Raw genomic sequence first — 19,774 nt, 5'->3', positions numbered from 1 at the left:
CGCTACCACTTATACGAAAAAATACTAAGGCACCGTTTGGTTCGGGGGATAAGCGGGGATAACGCCCCGCTATTCCGCCAAACGGGATCATTTTTTACCGGAATATTTTATTCCGGTCAAAGCTTGCTATTTCCGGTTATTCCGGAATAGCAAGCTTTTTACTATTCCACCATTTTGGTGGAATAGTACTATTCCCATGCTTAATTTCAAACTTAATTAAAATTATAAAATAAATTAAAACTAAATTATATAAATATAATATATTATATATTATAATACATTATTTTTATTATAAAATTATTAATTGTGCTATATTAATACATATTATTTATATTTAAATATTATAATAAATTTTATAATAAATTATATTTAAATATTAAAATAAATTAAAATTTAAAATTTAAATAAATTTAAAATTTAAAATATTATAATAAATTATATTTAAAATTTAAAATTTGTAATCTCAAAATTAAAGTTTATAATTTTAAATTCCACATTTTAAATTTTAAATTTAAATTTTGAAATTTTAAATTTTTGAAATTTTAAATTTGAATTTTTTTTTTTTTCAAATTTAAATTTGATCTTAAATTTAAAGTTAGAAATTTAAAATTTAAATTTTGAATTTAAAATTTGAGATTTTAAATTTTAAATTTTAATTTCAAAATTTGAAATTTAAAAGTTAAAATTTTAAATTTTAAAATATAAATATAAAATATAAAAATTTAAATTCTAATATAAATAAAAAAGTGATAATATTATTAATTTTTATTTATAACTACCCACTTTAAATTTTATTTCATCTTACCTAACCAAACGTTGTTTTTCTTATTCCCAGAAATAACCTAATTTTCATCCAAACGCAAAATTGATTTAATCCCCGCTTATACCTCAATTTATACCTATTCCTGTAATACCCACTTTTTGTTTATCTCCGAACCAAACGATACCTAAGGGGTTATTTGATTGTATGTAATTATTATTGTATTGCAGTTCTAACGACATACAAATTCACATATAGTGTTTAGATCGGTGCATTTGAATCATTGTTGCAATTAGAGCTTCAAGAGGTGATTGCTCTTACAGATAGAAATATACCCAAATTGGTTATAGTTCCGACTGCAGTCACTAACAAAGATTTAAATCACCCAAAGTTAAGGAAAAGAAAAATGAAGATATATCCAAAAGCGACCAAACGAAAGAAATGTAGCTTCAGCAGTAGCAGCTGCACAAAATTAAACCAAATAGATGTTTCAACTATACTGTATTTATAATTACATCTAAGTAAACAGCCTCTAAGAATATATCTTTAAAAAAAAAGGAGAAGTATTTTTTTTTTTTTTGCAAAAATAGAAACTTCCCAACACCTGTTATTTCATATATGAGGAAGAGCACTATATCTAATTACCATTAATTAATAAGCAAAATTGACTATTTTGCTAACTCTAATTATTAATTACTTAAGGAAGAGAGTACATAATAATAGCCACATTTTTTTGCATGAATAAACACCAGAAATTGATATTCATCACTTCATTCTCTTGTCAAACTTTCCATGGAATCACTTGACTACACAACAACCTAGCTAGAAAACCATTGATAACACTCAAATTTCAAAGCTCCCCCACAAAGAATACTCACAATCTATTATGTGTACTTGTTCTTTTGGTCAAATTTTACGGGTTTTCTCAATAACTAATATGCGAACGCCGGTCAAATTACTCGTCAGTTTGTCCATTTGTTGCTAGTTCAATGCAGTTGAAAAATAATGATGACTTAAAGGTTTGTATAGTCCCTAAGTTTCATCATGTTGCAATTTGGCCGCTGAATGTTTTCGCCACCTATCCTTAAAATCCTAGTTAAGTTGGAGAAGTGTCAAGAACGCAAGGAAAAACAAGTGAAGCGCGCACGCTTCGAATCCTAAAACATTCCTTACTAAATTGCGATGAATATAAAGAGCTAGAATAGATACAATTAGAGAAGCTCACTATCCTTTTACATTACTTCCACTAGCTAAATCTCGTCAATACCTAAAGCTCAAGGAACCCTAAAATGATGCAATCCTACTAAATTATTTAAGCCGGAATATACATTAACACCGACATGATGCGGAATATATGATACACTCTACATAATACACATACATGACTTAAGTGATTATGCTTCGAGAGATGCGGACCTTCTTAGGGTGATGCATCGCGGAAAGCATCGGAGAAGAGCCTGAGGTTGAACCGGCTTGTAGGATAGGAAGAAGGCCGGGTCATTTCTGAAACAGTTCTTGTAGTTCTCGAGGATCTCGACGATGTCCTCGAACTGAGGCCTTTTTTCTGGGTTGGTCGCCCAACACTGCGAGATGAGATGGCTAAGTGCAGGAGGACAAGTCGCGGGCAAAGGTGGCCTAGCATTCTGCAACATAGTGAAAAAATAACAGCATTATCATCCCTGATATATCATCAAAATGATCATAAATCCATAGTCAGCCCTTGAACTTTCATGCTGATTTACGTTAGTATTTAGCAATTCAGCATTTAACGTGCATGAGTTATGCAATCTGTTCCGCACTCGGTTTATTCGCCATTTCGCAAATTTAACAGATCACATAACTACTGCATGCTCAAACAGCTAATATAACCCTCGGACAGAAAGTAAAATCGAGGATTGGATTACATCGTTCACAAACTTTAGGGCCTAATTGTGAAACTTTAAAAATTAACCGGTCAAACAGCAATCACATGAAAGTTCAAGGACCAGTATTACATTCAATTCAACAGTATAATAAAAAAAAAAAACCCATTGTTATACAAGTATGTAATTCATTTATTTGCCGTAAATTATTATTGTCGACTAGTTAAGTCAATAGTACATGTATATCTGAAGATATAAAAGCCACCTATATATATTAGGGTGAAATTTGTTGATAGTTCCAATATTATCCTGATATTGCAGCAACAAATTCCCTGAACTTTTTGCTCAAACACTTAACTGTGAAATTTGACACTAATGGGAAAGCCATCCCTTATTAAAAAAAGAATCTGACAATATGTGAGTATTCCTATAAAATGAACTTTCAAGCTCTGTTTCGAGTGCACTGAAACAAAGAGTCATTTCACAGGAGAAGGGTGAAATGATCATTTATGGTAAAAACTGAGAACTTTTTCTTTTTTTTGGATGGTCAAATTTGCAGTATGTGCAAAGTTCAAGGACCGAGCTTTCTCAGCAACTAAAAAGTAATACTAGCATAGCGTAGGGAATATCCATACATATTACTCTGCAAATTGTCATACCTTCTGGGAAACGGCAAAAGCAGCCTGTTCAGGAGTCATCTCGCTGAAAGGAATCAAAGCTGTCAAGAGCTCCCAAAGAACGATGCCAAAACTATACACATCGACTTTCCTCGTGTGACTCTTTTCTTTAATCATTTCGGGCGCCATCCACCTATAAGTGCTTGTGAACCCCTTCCCACTCCCGCACTGCGATTCCAAGCATGAGATCCCAAAGTCAGCTACTTTTACAGCAAGGTCCTCCCCAAGAAGTATGTTTTCTGATTTCAGGTCCCTGTGAAGTATTCCCCGGGAGTGGAGGTAGTTCATTCCACAAGCAATGTCGAGGGCCAGTTTTAGGACTAGCTTGAGGGGGAGTGAGTGTGGCTCTTGCTTGTGGAGGTATTTTCTAAGTGAGCCGCCCGACATGTATTCCGTGATTATGCAGAAGACGGGGGGTTTCTTGCATGCTGCAACAAACTGTAAAATGGAAGAAGTAACAAGTTCTGCAAGTAGCAAGCAATGAAAGAAGATATGAATTGTTAGGTTAATTGTTAATTACAAATTAGGTCTTTGAAAGTTCGGCCTCGATTTCGATCATGTATACACGCCCTGGAAAATTCAATCTAACAAACTTAGTTCCTGAAGTTTCTTACCGTAAGAATCAAACACTCCCATCAGTTTACCATCTGCAGCTGATACAACATTTTTTTTAGATTGGTTCTAGTAGAGAAAGATTTTGAAATGCATTCTTTTTTTTTTCAGATGGTAGATTAATGGTGGACGTAAGTGTCATGAAGGGATTAAATTGTCAGAATCAGACCTCTGAGGACATAATCAAAACTTGGATAAGAATTCTTGGACCAAATTCATAAGCAGAAGCATTTTAGAAACTAAACTAGTTCATTACCTCTTGCTGGAAAGTATACGTTCCTCTGCTTCTTGGTAAGGCTGGTACATTTCTTCTTCTAATAACGAGAAGAACAGTAATTTTGATTCTTTGTGATACATGTTGGTTCTGCTTAGGAAATTTTGATTCTTTGTGATACATGTTGATCCTGCTTAGGGATTTCAAACCAGTACTATTTTAATAAGAAAATCATCACATATATGAAAATTTCATCATTCGTATTGCTAGGTACAGCAAGTAACTGGATTGTCACACAGATTCTGTTTCGGGATTTTACTGTCCTCGGAACTCTAAATTTCTTCTAATAATTTTCATTTATTGCAATAATGCAAACTGTCTATTTTTTGCTAATTTTCTACTTTTATATAGCTATAGTCATTAGCAAATTACCAATCAGAAAAAGGGCCAAAACTTTCGGAGGAGCTCGAAAGGGCAAATAAAAGAGTCATCATGCAAGAAAAACCAAATGGAACAACACATACAACAATGTAGGACGACAATCAATAGAGTAGACTACACTAAAAACGATGAGAGATCAATGCAAATCCCTACTAAGAAATGAAAGGCAGGAGTTGATAGACACCGCTATGCTCCCCTAATCTACTTCTCTTTTAGTTTCAATTAGCTTGTAAAGAGAAAGATTCAAATTTGACTAACTTCTTCTTCCTTCCTTTTCAGACAATTTCATGAATCTTGATCTGAGGAGATCTCTTTCATAAACTTCACCTACTATTTTCTTTATAGCATGTGGTTTACTCCAATAGAGAATACAAGGTTGCCGATCATTTAGATAGTGACTTGTTTTAAAATAAAGAAAAAAATAAAATTGTCAATTAGAATAATATCACTCCTTGCTATGCACAATCCCTGCTAAAAACCACAGATTACGGACAAAAAATGAACCTAGAGATGACATTGCGAAAGATTGAGTAAGATCAGGGGCTAATCTATTTGCATTTCATATATAGGAACCAAATAATAACACAATACAACTACTACTAGTGCATATCTCGCAACTAAACTGCATATACCTATCATTAAATGAATGAAGTGCAACGATTACCGCGATGATATTCGGATGCCGGAGCCGAAACAGCAAAGAAACTTCAGAGATGAACTGCTGCTCCAACAACACAGCAAGCGTCGGATCCTCTTCGGGTTGGCTTATCATCTTAATGGCCACCTCCTTCTCCTTATATATCCCATGGTAAATTCGACTATGCCGCCCCGATGCAAACTTAGTCCCGATAAGTAGTTGCGACATATCTGCGCTCCATTCCTCTTCTCCCTCTCCCTTGATCTCTGCGCCGGACGAAACTAAGTACTTGGACCACGAAACGGCTTTCCGATACTCCCCGAGAGAGAGCCTCCTCTCAGATCTGCTTCCCCTCTGTGGTTTGTTCTTAAAGCAATGCAATTGCAAGTTCTTCATCGATCGAAACCCTAGTATGCACTACGCTGATCCAAATATTGCTAATTAAGCTACCAAATTTAGCTATTCTAGCGAGATTTTCACCCACAAAGCCCCCAAAACGCCATTTTAATTCTCCAAAAGCTGAATTTTGCCAAGAAGGGGCGATCTCGGAGCCGAAACCCTCCCCATTTCGCCTACATTTCGCCCAATCACACGATTTTCCAACCCAAAAAACCTCAAAAACCTCGATTTACGAGAGATTAGACTAGAACTAAAGCACACACAAAACAAAAGATAGCGAAAGCAAGGTCGAAAGACGCAGGGAGAAACCCTAAATTTCCTCGACAAATCCCTCCCCGGAGCTCCGTATTCCTTCGCTCGAGGGATCAAATTACACCGGGAGAGAGGTCACGGTCAAAGAGAGAGAGACAGGTTGAGCACCCTCTCCCTCTCCCTCTCCCTCTCCCTCTATGCTAGGGTTAGTGTTAGGGTTAGGGTTAGGGTTTACACAGGAGAGAGAGAGAGAGAGAGAGAGAGAGGTGGCGAGGGGAAGGCGCATGCGGAGGTTATAGCGGTTTCATAATAATAATAATAATAATAAAGAGAGTAACGTGGGTGGCAACGCCGAGTTCGTTTGCTGAGCCACTCAAAAGACGACAATACCCCTAGCTGTTTCGTAAAATTTGGGTAAATTACACGTTCGGTCCTCAAACTATAACCCGCTAACATCTAGTCCTCAAACTTTAATTTATTATAATTTTCGACTCAAATTTTTAAAATTATTATAATTAAGTTCCACAATTTAATTTAGCTCAGTAAATTTTAACAATCGTTAATATAAAAGTGATGTGTCGTCTTAATTATTCAGGCATAATATATCAATATATTTAGTCAAATAAATTAGATTATAGAACTTGATTGTGAGAATTCACAATGTTCGAGTCAAAAATTAGAATAAATTAAAGTTTGAAGGCTAATCTAGTAATGTTTTTGGATTACTATTTGACTCGATTTTTAAAACATTGTTGAAATATTAATATAGGAGCAAGAGTCGAACACGAGCGAGCTGGGGTGGACTCTTATTTGCTTGTTTATTAAACGAGCCGAACGTGAGCTGGCTCGTTAAAATATCGAGTTGGAAAACTCAGTTCGTATTTGACTTGTTTATTAATGAGCAGAACACGAGCTAGCTCGCGAACGAAAAGTTAGATTTTCAGCTCTACTCCATATAATAATTTTTTAAAAAAATTAAAAACTTAGAATCTTAATCTAATAATTGTAATTCACGAATTATAAATTTCTTTACATTTAGGTCGGTCTAAAATCTAAATAGTAAAAGCATAAACTTCAAAAACCACTCCTGTAGTTTCGCACTTTCTCACTTTAGTACCCTATGGTTTAAAGTGTATCAAGTTAGTGTCCTGTGGTTTCATTTTTATCTTTTCATCAGCTTCTTCGTTAATATTTCGTTAAACTATATACAAAAAACTTCAGATATCTCACTTAGGTTTATCAAATATTCACTTTAGTACCTTTAGTTTTAATTTTATCACTGATTTAACAAAAAAAATAGTATAATTGATAATAAAAAGATGAAAATAAAATTACAGGACACTAAATTGATACACTTTAAACCACAAGGTACTAAAGTGAGAAAGTGTAAAACTACAGGGGTGGATTTTGAAGTTTTTCTATAGTAAAAACTTATTAAACAAGCGGTCGATTTCGAGCTCATTTTGAGCAGAACACCAGCTGGGGTGGCGAACAGCGAACCGTACTCCCACCCCTGTAATGGGAGTGGCATATTGGTAATATTTGGGCTGGGGCTGGGCATTTTGTTTAGGGTAGGGACAAGGGGGGTTGGGGGTGGGAGGGATCTTTCCTTGCAGTACGGCAGGTGGGGGGAGGCAGCGGGTACGTGGTGGGTACCCACAGCGGCGTGCGTCCTCGGAGGACTTGTCGGACAAGGCCGTATGGACTCTTCCGTATACGGTCCCTTCCTTATGGGTACCCCTAAATGTCCCCCAAAGTCCTCTAAAATGTTGCCTTCGATTTGGTGTTTATATGCAATGTGTGGTTGGATTTGATTGGATCCGGGTTTAGGTATGCAAATGGATCCAGGTTGTTGGAGCTCCCACCCCGATCCACCCTGGATGGGACTGCAAGTGGGGACAGAGAAAATGTGATCCGTCTTGAATCAGCTCCGATCTGCCAAAAAGGACCCTTTTTCTTCTTTTAATCCGTCCTGATCCGTTAAAATTCACTCCCATTCTGATCTAAATAAATTAAGCAGTAAGTGGGGGTCAATATATGATTAAATTAATCTGCCCCGACTCGATAAGAAATGGACTAGGAGGTGGGGGACCCCTCTCACTCCCTGATCCGTCCTGTTTGTATCCTCTGTGCACAATACTATCATATAAAATTGCCAACAAATCAATGATCGATAGGTTCTGGTTGGATTTGCGATAAGTGAAAATCTTACATGATATATTTTGCTCTACCCTATGAATATTCTAAAAATGTTATCTTTAATTTGGTGTTTAATTATTTATGTGCCAACGCTGATAATGTGGTTGGATTTGATTACATGATGTATGCAGAACACTGCTATATAAAATTGCCAATAGATCCTTTGATTTAGTCAAGAAGTTCATAGTGTTTGGTAGGTGAGAAGTGTTTGATGATTAAATGTCTAAAATGGAGTACCTCTATTTTTTTTTGAAATAAGATAAATAATCTCACCGGTGAACCATGAATATCAAGATCTTTCAATAAGCAAAACTTAAACTACTTGCTTCCGATCATACGAAACAATTCCCATATTGATAAATTGTTATTAAATAACTTATTCCGGCCTCTAAACAAATCACAACAGTAATAATATTGGGGTCTCCAATCATTTCTCGTCTCCGAAAATACTTCGAAAATGCTACAGATTTGTGCAAAAGATCTCCCTATAATATTATTGATGATTAATATATATAACATTTGACACCAAAGAATAAGGTATGTTTCAGCTAATAATGCTCTCCACATCATAATGGTCTGCACATCATAACAGTATTCCGTCCTCATACATATTGTTAATGTGTTGACATTCAATAACTAGAGTCTATTAATATATGGAGCAATTTCACTGTCCATTAGCAGCAGAGTGTGATGGAATCATCTCGTACTCAAAAAAAAAAAAACTATAGATTTTTATTGATTCATGCACAAATAGACATTTCCCTCCTCTTTCACTTACATTATTTAGATATAAAAAAATAAAACCACTACCCTCCCCCTTGATGTCCTTCTCCCAATAAAGCAAAATAACACCCACCACCCACATTTCTAAAACTTACCGACATAACTACCCCTCTTGGCGCATAGGCTTCTTAAGGTCCCAAGAGAGAAAGTCGATTAATATTTGGAGCAATTTCGCTGTCCATTAGCAGGAGAGTGTGATGGAATCATCTCGTACGCAAAAAAAAAGAAATTATAGATTTTTATTGATTCATGCACAGATAGACATTTCCCTCATCTTTCACTTACATTATCTAGATATAACAAAAAATAGAACCATCACCCTCCGCCTTCATGTCCTTTTCCCTATAAAGCAAAATAACACCCACCACCCATATTTCTAAAATTTACCCACATAACTACCCCCTTGGGGCATGGGCTTCTTAAGGTCGCACGAGGGAAAGTCTTTTCTATCATAATTAATTCTAAAAATAAAGAGTTTTTTTTTGTTATATTTATTTTATATGAAATTTATAACGCTCAGTCAAATATCTCTATATTATAGAAAAATACAATAAATTTTTTTAGAGCATTATTTTAATGTATAATTACTATTAATTTTTTTAATTCTATTTGATGTTAATATGATTAATTGGAATAATATTGTAAAGTAGATTTCCTCTGCCCTGGTGGGGTGTTGGTTTGGGAAAGGAGAACACATGTGATGCACTACAAAGTGACAAAATGCTTGATATGGTCACCCCTTAAATTTTTGAAGAAAAAAATTAGTTGGCGAAGGTCTTTAATGTGAGATTATTATATCTGTTGTTCACGTAATTTTGAGATTCGTATCATTCATAAGATATGCAGTGAATGGAGCTGTCTCGCATAGATGACTGTCCCATAAACAATTTGCTTCCTAATTTCTAATGTACCTTTGGTAAAAAAAAAAATTACAGTGTAATTATAGAAGTGTTATTCTTCTACTAGAAGAGGAACTAAGTCAGTAAAATCATAGTAATAAAATATCACAATGAATTACATGTCTCATAGTTTGAGTTTGAGCATTGTGATACATATATTGTTAGCAGACCAATCTCTTAATTCTTCAAAAAAGTTAAACAAAAAAATTTTAAGGGAGCATGTTTTCCAATCGATAGAGAAATTCATCTAGTCAGCATTCACTAATTACATTGATTATAGTCAATAAATTTTGTTTGTTCGTAATAAAATTAACTCTGTCAATATATTATTTTTGATGGATTTGGTCAGCAATTTTGTTTATTATACCGGATCTATAGTTTTAATATTATTTCATTGTTTATACATCAGTAATAAGTGATAAAGATAGATATGTTCACTTTCACAATATTTTAACGTTGGGATATTCGACTTGATTATTGGTATCATTAAACATGATTTAAATTAAGTAAACTTTCTATCACTCTAATTTTGTAACTTCTTAATATTATTTGTCCAGTAATCAGATAATTTCAAATTTATCTTATATCAGTCAAAAACTTAGTTAATTTTCAGAATACTTAACTAATAAGCAAATGATCTCAAAAAATTATACAATTTGGAACCTAAAAAGTTTAAGTAGCGTAGATTAAGTTCAACGTATTAATTGTCAATTCAAAATTTTATCATTGGAAATGATGAGAAAATGAATATCCATATTTACTTTTGAAAATATTATAGCTTTGCTCTAATGAAAATTTAAAAAATAAAAATAAAAAAACTAGGTGTGGCTTTATCACCTCTCACAAGAATGAGCAATGAATAGATGTGGGGAAATTAAAGGGTGAGTCAAGTGATGAGAATAAAAGTTTGGGCCCCACCAATAAATATGCACAAACAAATGCATATGATTTTGTTTTCTTCTAATGCAAGTGTGTGAGTGTTAGTACTATTTTGGAAGGGGGTGAACCCATGCTTTAGTGAGTTATTAAATTAAAATATATTTCTTAAAATTGTAAAAAAAATTAGAGATCAACAATAATTAGGGCTCTTCATCTTCTCAATGTGCCACTCCCAATTGGAATTTTTTTTTAAAAAAAAATTAGAGATCACAAATTAAAGTGTCCATCAGCACGAGTCGTATCCATCGTATCGTATCGTGCCAGCAAGATATCGGTACGATACAATTTCCGTGCCGATGGCACAACTCAAAACCCTCTATTTTTAAAATTAGTAAATAATTTTCTCAATAAAATTTAAAATATTTGATAAATATACATAATAACTAATTGGCATATTTTATTGATAAAAAAAATAAATATTTCATGCCATTACGTGTCGGCGCATATATATTTTTTATGACCGATACACATTGGTACTATCCGATACGCACTGTGCAGATAAATTTCTGGCACGATCCCTTGTCACGGCAGTAAAATCCTTGTTAGGGACCAATCAATTGTGACTAGTGGTACAAGTGGGTTAGTGTGGACCATGTGGACCCAAATGGTTGAACCACCTTGTGGCTTGGTCTATTCTAGTGCAAGTGGCTGGATCTGTTCTGTTATAGGCTCTGGTCAATGTCTTATTTGGTTAGAAAAATGTTGGGTTCTGAATGAATCTCATATGAACGTTTCTGATGCTGATAGTTTAGTCAGAGAAAATAATTTTTCGACTCCCTTAAAATGAGTATAAAGATATACTTCATTTTTGGATAGATTTATATGAATTATATATTAGCTAAAGGGTAAACTTCAAATATCCCCATGTGGTTTTATAGTTTCTCACTTTAGTACTCTGTGGTTTAAAGTTAGGGATGCAAACGGGCCGGATCTGGGGGCGGGAGCCCCGCCTCACCCCGCCTCCCGCTCCGAAAAATCCCGCCCCGCCTCCCGCCCCGAATCTGTGACGGGTTAAAAAATACATCCCATAATCCGTTCTGCCTTGTAGCCCGCCTCCCGCCGGCGCCCCGAATCCGCCCCGCCAACTAATATTTTTTATAAAATTATAATATTATTAATATTTTATAAAATATAAAATAATAATTTTTAATAATATTATATATATAATTTAACAATATCAATTATAGAAATAAAAAATATCAATCACAATTCAAAACGAAATTCAAAAATTTCAAATATATTAGAAATGGGAGTACTAACTTATTTGTATTTTTAACTTTTTTGTAAATACATTATTTTTTAGAAATATTTTTTAAAAAATAAATAATTTTCTGGGCGGATCATGGCGGGACAGATTCGGGGCGGGTCAAAATTTCTCTCGTTTCCTGCCCCGAATCCGTCTCGGATCATAAAACTTACCCCGTTTTCTGCCCCAAATCCGTTTATTTTCTCCAATTTACTGCCCCGTCAGGGCGGATCGGGGCAGGAGCTCCACCAACCCGGATCCGTTTGCATCCCTATTTAAAGTGTATCAAATTAGCCCCTGTGGTTTCGCACTTTTTCACTTTAGTATACTGTGGTTTAAAGTGTATCAATTTAGTGGCATGTGGTTTCATTTTTATTTTTTTATTATCGATTCCACTAATTTTTTTCGTTAAATCAGTGACAGAGTTAAAACTAAAGGATACTAAAGTGAATATTCGATAAACTTAGGTGGGGCATCTGAAGTTTTTGTATATAATTTAACGAAATATTAACGGACAAGTTGATGAAAAGATAAAAATAAAATCACATGACACTAACTTAATATACTTTAAACCACAAAATATTAAAGTGAGAAAGTGCGAAACCACATGGGTGACATTTGAAGTTTACCCAACTTCAGCTAAGAAGCGCAAAGCAAAGTCGAATCTCATCGTTTCAAGTGAATCGGTAATGATTCATTCCAACTTTCTTTTCAAACAAATATGAACCAAACAAATTAATTAGCAAACTTCAAATAGAATAAATTCAAATTTAAAATTTTGAGTTTTTCACCAACACAAAATTGGTCATTTTCCATTAGATTCCTATGCAAGCCAAATATAAGGGAAAAAAACAAAGGTGATAGGTTGAGATAGGTTATGATATATAGTATGTGTTTCTCTTTTCATATCTAGTACTAGTACTAGAATATTATCTGCAACGACCCGACCCGCTAGCAATAATAACTCATTGGGCTCAACCGCCGGCCCAAAATGCTTAAGCCCAATTATTATTACTAGGGTGTAGGCCCAAAATGCTTAAGCCCAATTATTATTACTAGGGTGTAGTCCTTATATAAACTGATCGGAATCAGTATCCCATCCGATGTGGGACTATTGGGGGTGTTACAAACTCCCCCTTTTAGGCCCTGACGTCCTCGTCGGGTCCAAACCAGATCAGGACTAGGTTCAAGAGGTGGCTTCCACTAAATCCGTTGGTGTAGCACTTTGTCCCGCATAGCGCTTAGTTCTCACACTTCCGGCTCGTAACCTGGCTCTGATACGAATTGCAACGATCCGACCCGCTAGCAACAATAACTCGTTGGGCCTAACCATCGGCTCAAAATGCTTAAGCCCAGTTATTATTACTAGCGTGTAGGCCTCATATAAACTGATCGGAATCAGTATCCTATCTGATGTGGGACTATTGGGGGCGTTACATAATCCCACATAAATAGTGTGAAAATCTTTTGTTTTGTTTAAAAATCCTTACTATTCTCCTTTAGTACATGATTTTGTGCAAACATACATACATAAGTTTGATTTGCATTTGCTACATCACTAGTGAGTTTCTGATTCATAGTCCCTCACTATTCCTTTGGATCTTCCAAAGTACCATGGCTAACAGTTCTTGCTGGAGCACTCGGCTTTTGCCGTGCTGTCGAGCCGCTTCGGTGCAGCTTGACGAACTCGAGGCACTGTCGGACGATCGTGAGGATCGTGAAGTGCGTGTCGAAGTCGTTCTTGACCACCGTGGGGTGGCGGAGGTTCGACGCGCCGCTCAGCGTGTAGTTCTCGATGAAGAAGACGCAGTCGGTGTTCGCTCGGAAGGCGACCTCGCGACGTAGCTCTTCGGCTTGCCTCTTTGTTTTTAGGGCTTTCTTGTGGGTCAGTACAACAATCAAATGCAGACCTGGCGATAAACGATAAGTTACATTTTATGGCCGGGAATCTACATTAGATATCACAGAAGTATTATTTAAATAAAACCGTTAGAAAAAAATATTAACAACTTTGATGTTGCTTAAAGACTTACAAAAGCTTCATAACACTCTAAATTAGAGGTGATTTTGAAATAAGCTTCTAAACTTCATATCATTTGATTGACAAACCCTAATTTGGTTTTATTACGATTAAATCCTTTTCCACATTAGATAAAGAAAAAGGTGTTTGAAAATTTTAATACCAGCACAAATCGACATGTCGAGTATTTTTTTTTTGCTGAAGTGTTATTTAAATATAATTGTTCGAAAAAATAGTATAACTTTGATGGAATTTATAAAAACTTCATAACACTCTCAATTGTAGCATCAAAATCAAAGATTTTGAAAACATACTAAATTAATTTTTATCTAAAAATAAAATATAATTAAAAATAAAAATAAATTTTAATTTTTAATTATTAAGTTTCTTTTCATATCAAATTATTAAAGACATATAATATAACAATCAAATATTATTATTTAACTAATATATTATATAAAAAATCTAAAATATTCAAATATTCAAATTATTTTTATATATTTATAAATAAATTAAAAAGTATATATATATAATAATATAGTAATATTACTTTTTCGGGTACATGAGATGTCTCTCCACTCCATTCGGGACGGATCCGTCACAGAAAATTATTATCTTAAATTTTAAAATTTTGCGTCAAAAATGATACCGACGTAGTAGTACGGCTACTCCTGAAAGTATTCTAGCTCAATTATCGGCGCTGATCGTATTTCGCACCTCTGCCGCGCACGGCGGCGGCGACGTCCGCGAGCTTTCGCACCGCCATCTCGCGCTCCTTGCACGGCCCTCCGCACCGGAGAGCCACCACCGCGCACTCGGCGCCCGACTCCGCGACCGCCGCCTCCGCACTCGCCCGCGTCGTCCGCGACGGCTCCGGCAGCGCCGCCTCCACCAACTCCACCGCCGCCGCCGCCTCCTCCTCCTCCTCCTCCTCCTCCTCCTCTCCCTCCTCCTCCGCCGCCGCCACCACCGCCCTCACCGACCGCCGCGCCGCCGCGCCGCCGGCGGCGGCGGCGGCGGAGGACGGGGGCGCCGCCACGGCGCGGAGGAGGAGAGGGCCCGACTCGGCGGCGAGGGCGCGGCACGCGGTGTTGAGGAGGGAGCTCTTGCCGTGGCCGGGGAACCCGGCGACGACCACGGTGGCGGCGGTGCCGGCGCCGGCGCCGGAGGAGGGGCGGGAGCGACGGGCGCATGGGGCCTCTTCTTGGATTTTTTTTTTTCTCTCTCTTTTTTTTTTGCTATTTAGTCCTCGGGATTTTTAAAAATTAGAAAAAAAAGCCAAAAAAACTACTAAATAAAGAGGAGGAGGAGNAGGAGCGGGAGCGACGGGCGCATGGGGCCTCTTCTTGGATTTTTTTTTTTCTCTCTCTTTTTTTTTTGCTATTTAGTCCTCGGGATTTTTAAAAATTAGAAAAAAAAGCCAAAAAAACTACTAAATAAAGAGGAGGAGGAGAATCTTCTTCTTTACAGGGGGTTGGGAATTGGGAAATTGGGATTTGGGGATCTTTTTGTAAAATATTGGGGGCTGTTTTGAAAGGGGCCAATTATTGCTTGCACCGGATGTATTAGGGTTATTTTTCTATTTTTAGATCGCAGCGTTCGAATAGCCTCGCCTTTTGTATTTTGAAAGATCCAAAAAAATTCAGAAGTATTTCTATTTCTATAAAAATGATGGCGAGAGCTACCACTGCTTGCACCCTACAATTCTACGTAGAAGTTTTAAAATAATAATCCCAATTTATCACATATGCTCTACACTATTCAAAACACCTATATATATATAGAGAGAGAGAGAGAGAGAGAGTGTTTGGCTACTATACTACGAAGCATTTTGTGCTATCAAATTTTTCGCCATTGGATCTACCTTTTTAATCATTTTCACTCGTTAGAACATACTATTCAACCAACCACCACTCAACCCTAGGGTACTAATTATAAAGTCTTTAGCCACTTGCGCTATGAACAGCCAGTTATATATATAACTATTATTTTTAAAAAATTTAAATTATCAGAGGACGGTGTTTATAATGGGTCCAGCTACTATACTATTATGAGAACGATCACCCTCGTACTCATAAGTTGTTTTCGATGATAGAGCTTCCAAATCGACGATCCATACCGTTAAACGTTATTTACAGCATTTAAAACTTCTAGAAATCAAATTTTATAATTTTTCGACATCATTTACCTTACGATCAAGAGGTTACAAATTTGACAATTTTTAACGGCCGGTACGGAATACTTACTAGTTTAACGGTGTAAAAGAATCGGAATTTGTTGAATTTTTGCTAGAAAATTCTATTCACTACATAGATAAAGATCAACAACTCCGATCTTGAATTGAAGGATCCGATAATACTTTTTTAGGACGTCGTTCGATTTTGACCGTTCATTTTATGCCCACTTGATGGACTTTATTATGATTTCGAAAATTTACGAAATTTATTTTCTAGAAGTTTTAAATATTCTAGATCATATTTAACGGAGTGGATAGTCGATTCAGAAGCTCCATCATAGAAAACAACTTATGAGTACGAGGGCTCCAATACTCATAATAATATAGTAGCCATGGCCTATATATAATATTATCATATATTCGGCGTGCACTGGGTGTAGCCAACAATTCCTCTGGTGACAAAAAGAGAGAAGAATGAAGTGTGGAAGAGGAAAAAGATAAAAGTTGGGAGGCAAGGAGGCATTGCATTCTTTTCCTCTTTCCTAAGGTTATGACTTTGTTTTGATGCTCCAATCTACATTTCTATTTTTAAGGAATCAACAAAAACCATTACTTTGGAGGAGTCGTTTAGTTTGATGTAATTAAAAATTCAGTATATTTTAAGATGCATGTAGTTAAAAATACAACAGTTATAATTGCGTGTATCTCGTTCGGATGGGTGCAGTAAAAATTGCTATGATTATAAATAATCTATTTGGTTGCATGTAGTTGAGAAGTGCGTCTGTAAATTTTTATCTTTATATATATTGCTCCGTTTGAGACGAATGAATCAAGGTGAAAATAGGTATTCGACGACTCGGGACAGATTAAAAGAAGAAAAAGATCTTCCGTCTTTTGCTCTATTCATTTTGCAGATCGGAACAGATTCGGAACGAATTACATTTTTTTATATTTTTAGTTCTCACTTGCCATTCCATTCGGAACGGGTCGAGATAAGGAGCTTCACCGACCCGAATCCATTTAATCCCTACTTTCGCGATTGACAAATGTGCACATTTGTGAAGGGAACCCAACCCATGAACTTTGAGACAAAAATTAGGTTAATAATTCCCAGGCTAGTTTATCAGTTGTTACTAATGTACATTAGTTAAAAGAGAAATAATGTCATAAATATAAGGTAAAAACATATAAAATGTATCTGAACTATGAACTATTCTGATTCGGCCGTCCAATTTTTTTTTATTTGAGTCGATCAATACTTATTTTAAAAATTGAATACTTCGTTTATCTTTTATAAGTTTAGTTTATATATTTCATGTAATTCTCGCAACCATAAATTTATTAAAGAAATTAATTAACTTAAATTTTGAAACCAATGTATCGTTAATTAACTCAAATCAAACAGATTGAAAAGTTATATAATAAAATCAAAATTTTAAAACATTAAATAATCGAATCAAAATAGTCTATAGTTCAGATAAATTTTGCACCAGTTTATCTAAATATAATCATATTCTGGTGATAAGAAGAAAATTATAATCCAAAAACAACAAAAAAATAAAATAAAAATTAGGGAGCAAAGATGGACCATTTGCACATGCCATCATTTAGCTTGGACTTTTGAATAAACCAAATCTTTTTTCTGTTAAAAGGTCAAATGTCACATGAATGTGTACTACTCCAAGCTTTTTTTCTCCTCACATGTGACACCAAGAGCACATGAGAACATGGGATGATTAATAGGACATATCTCTTTTAGAATAATTATAAAGAAAATTGACGTACCTCACACTACTGAAATGACAGAGATCCAATAAAATTTAATAAATCTAAGATTCATTTTTTTCAATTGAATATGTCATAGTTTTAGATTTTCGCTTTTGTGACTTGGTTCGTTTGGACCTGTATTGATCATTATTAAATATAAATATGTTTAAACATCATTCTCTAACCGTTTAAATTTTTAGAGTACAACTATTGTTTCACGTGGTATCAGGGCAGAAAGTTCTGAGTTCGAGTTACGCTAGACTCCTAGCATATTAATTTTCTCTCATTTAATTTAAGCTCACGTCATGGACCGACTAAAAAGTCTCGAGCCCAGACGTGATGGGGAGTGTTAAATATAAAATATTTAAACACCCTCTTCTAACAGCTTAAACTTTTAAAGTACAATGCCTGTTTCACAATCATTTTGGATTTGAATCGAGTAAATTCAACTTGAGCAATAATTATTATTATTATTATTATTATTCATCTAAATCAAACTGAAAAAAAAAAATAATGAAAAGATGGAGGTGTACACAGTTTGATCCCAACCGCAGACCAAACCGAATCAAACAAAATAAGAATATTTGGTTTGGTTTATATGGTTTTCAGTTCAGTTCGGTTCAGTTTTAAAAATGTACTAAAATTCGGTTTCGGTTTCGGTTTCGGTTCGGTTTGAACACATTTTCTTACCAAATAGAATCAAAAACAAAATAATAATTTTTTCTACACATTTTATTTAAACTATTTACTAAAATTTTATACTTACGATCAACTCTTAATCATATATCAACACATTTTTCAAAGTTCTATGTTCATAATTATTATTTTTTTTTGTGTGTGTGTGTGGTTTCATAATGATTCAATTTGAAATTATCAATTAATTCATCAAAAAATAGGAATAAAAAATTAATTATAAATTCGAACTATTGGATTGGTTTCTGAGTATAAATCGGTTCGATTTGACTGTAAATCTTTTCCAATTGAAATATTCAGTTTGATTTGAGATTTGCATTAAAATTGAACCAAATTAAACTGGTTACACCCGTAAAAAAAGAATGTAATATCATCAAAATCCCCCTTTTTTCTATTATTCCTTACATCCAAATATATCAATACAATTATTTCTCATTGTTCTCTCTAAACATCCAAGCACTTTTTTTATATTTTCTTAATCTTTTTTCCAAAATTTTTTTCCCATTTTTTGCATCCAAGTAGAGCTAGCACTTTATTTGAATATCAGAATAAGTTCTCTGAAAATAACTTATTCAGTATATAATTTTCTTACATAATTTTAAAGTAAGGGTTGGAATTTGCTCTTTGAAAAGTCGCAATCGAGACGATTTTGTAGAATAATATATCTCATTTACGAGATAAGCGCGAGACGATTTTGTAGAATAATATATCTCATTTATGAGATAATTTATTTTGTTCTGAAAAAATAATTTGAAACTGAACATACTATTTCATTCAAAATAATTAATCGCATTTCTAACTTTTAAGCATGATATACCAAAAGTTTAAATTTTGTCGTATGTACAAATTGTGTGCACTGATTACGAGGGAAAAAAAAAAAACATATAGAATTTGCCTGAATTATAAACTATTTTGAATACACTGTCTGACCTTTCAAAAATTTAATTTTATCATTCAATCTTTCAATTTATTTAATTTGAATCAGTCAATAAAATTTTTATTTTAAAATTTAAGCTAATATTTTATTTTAATAAATTTATAATTACGATAATTATATAAAATATATTAACTAAATCTGTAAAGATAAACACTATATTCAAAATTTGAAGTTAAAAATGTTGAATCAAATCAAATAAATTAAAATAAAAATTTAAATAATCAGTTCAAAATGATGTATAGTTTTGATAAATACAGTACA

At 34.5% G+C, this 19,774-nt stretch overlaps 2 protein-coding genes across 2 annotated transcripts; both read right to left on the bottom strand.

The window, feature by feature from the left end:
- LOC109716461 (serine/threonine-protein kinase HT1-like) lies at positions 1,926–6,155 on the bottom strand. The gene is made up of 3 exons (XM_020241926.1): positions 5,231–6,155; positions 3,282–3,737; positions 1,926–2,403 (listed from the first exon to the last, which is right to left on the bottom strand). Exons 1-3 carry the CDS (start codon positions 5,597–5,599, stop codon positions 2,155–2,157), a joined length of 1,074 nt encoding a protein of 357 aa, XP_020097515.1. The 5' UTR covers positions 5,600–6,155; the 3' UTR covers positions 1,926–2,154.
- On the bottom strand, positions 13,384–18,190 carry LOC109716249. Its single transcript, XM_020241577.1, has 4 exons — positions 18,186–18,190; positions 14,920–15,178; positions 14,658–14,880; positions 13,384–13,830 (listed from the first exon to the last, which is right to left on the bottom strand). Exons 1-4 carry the CDS (start codon positions 18,188–18,190, stop codon positions 13,508–13,510), a joined length of 810 nt encoding a protein of 269 aa, XP_020097166.1. The 3' UTR covers positions 13,384–13,507.

The sequence above is a fragment of the Ananas comosus genome, linkage group 10 (genome assembly GCF_001540865.1).
Source record: "Ananas comosus cultivar F153 linkage group 10, ASM154086v1, whole genome shotgun sequence".
Classification (NCBI taxonomy): Eukaryota; Viridiplantae; Streptophyta; class Magnoliopsida; order Poales; family Bromeliaceae; genus Ananas; species Ananas comosus.
This window is presented reverse-complemented; position numbering and strand designations above follow the sequence as displayed.

Excerpts from the sequence above, each read along its gene's own strand:
- LOC109716461 (XM_020241926.1), bottom strand. The coding sequence starts at position 5,599 with ATGAAGAACTTGCAATTGCATTGCTTTAAGAACAAACCACAGAGGGGA. Across the intron at positions 3,738-5,230 it reads GGCATCCGAATATCATCGCG|TTTGTTGCAGCATGCAAGAA; the intron begins GTAATCGTTGCA and ends TCCATTTTACAG. Across the intron at positions 2,404-3,281 it reads CTTTTGCCGTTTCCCAGAAG|AATGCTAGGCCACCTTTGCC; the intron begins GTATGACAATTT and ends ACTATGTTGCAG.
- LOC109716249 (XM_020241577.1), bottom strand. Across the intron at positions 14,881-14,919 it reads GCGCGGCGGCGCGGCGGTCG|GAGGAGGAGGAGGAGGAGGA; the intron begins GTGAGGGCGGTG and ends GAGGAGGGAGAG. Across the intron at positions 13,831-14,657 it reads CGCCGCCGTGCGCGGCAGAG|GTCTGCATTTGATTGTTGTA; the intron begins GTGCGAAATACG and ends GTTTATCGCCAG.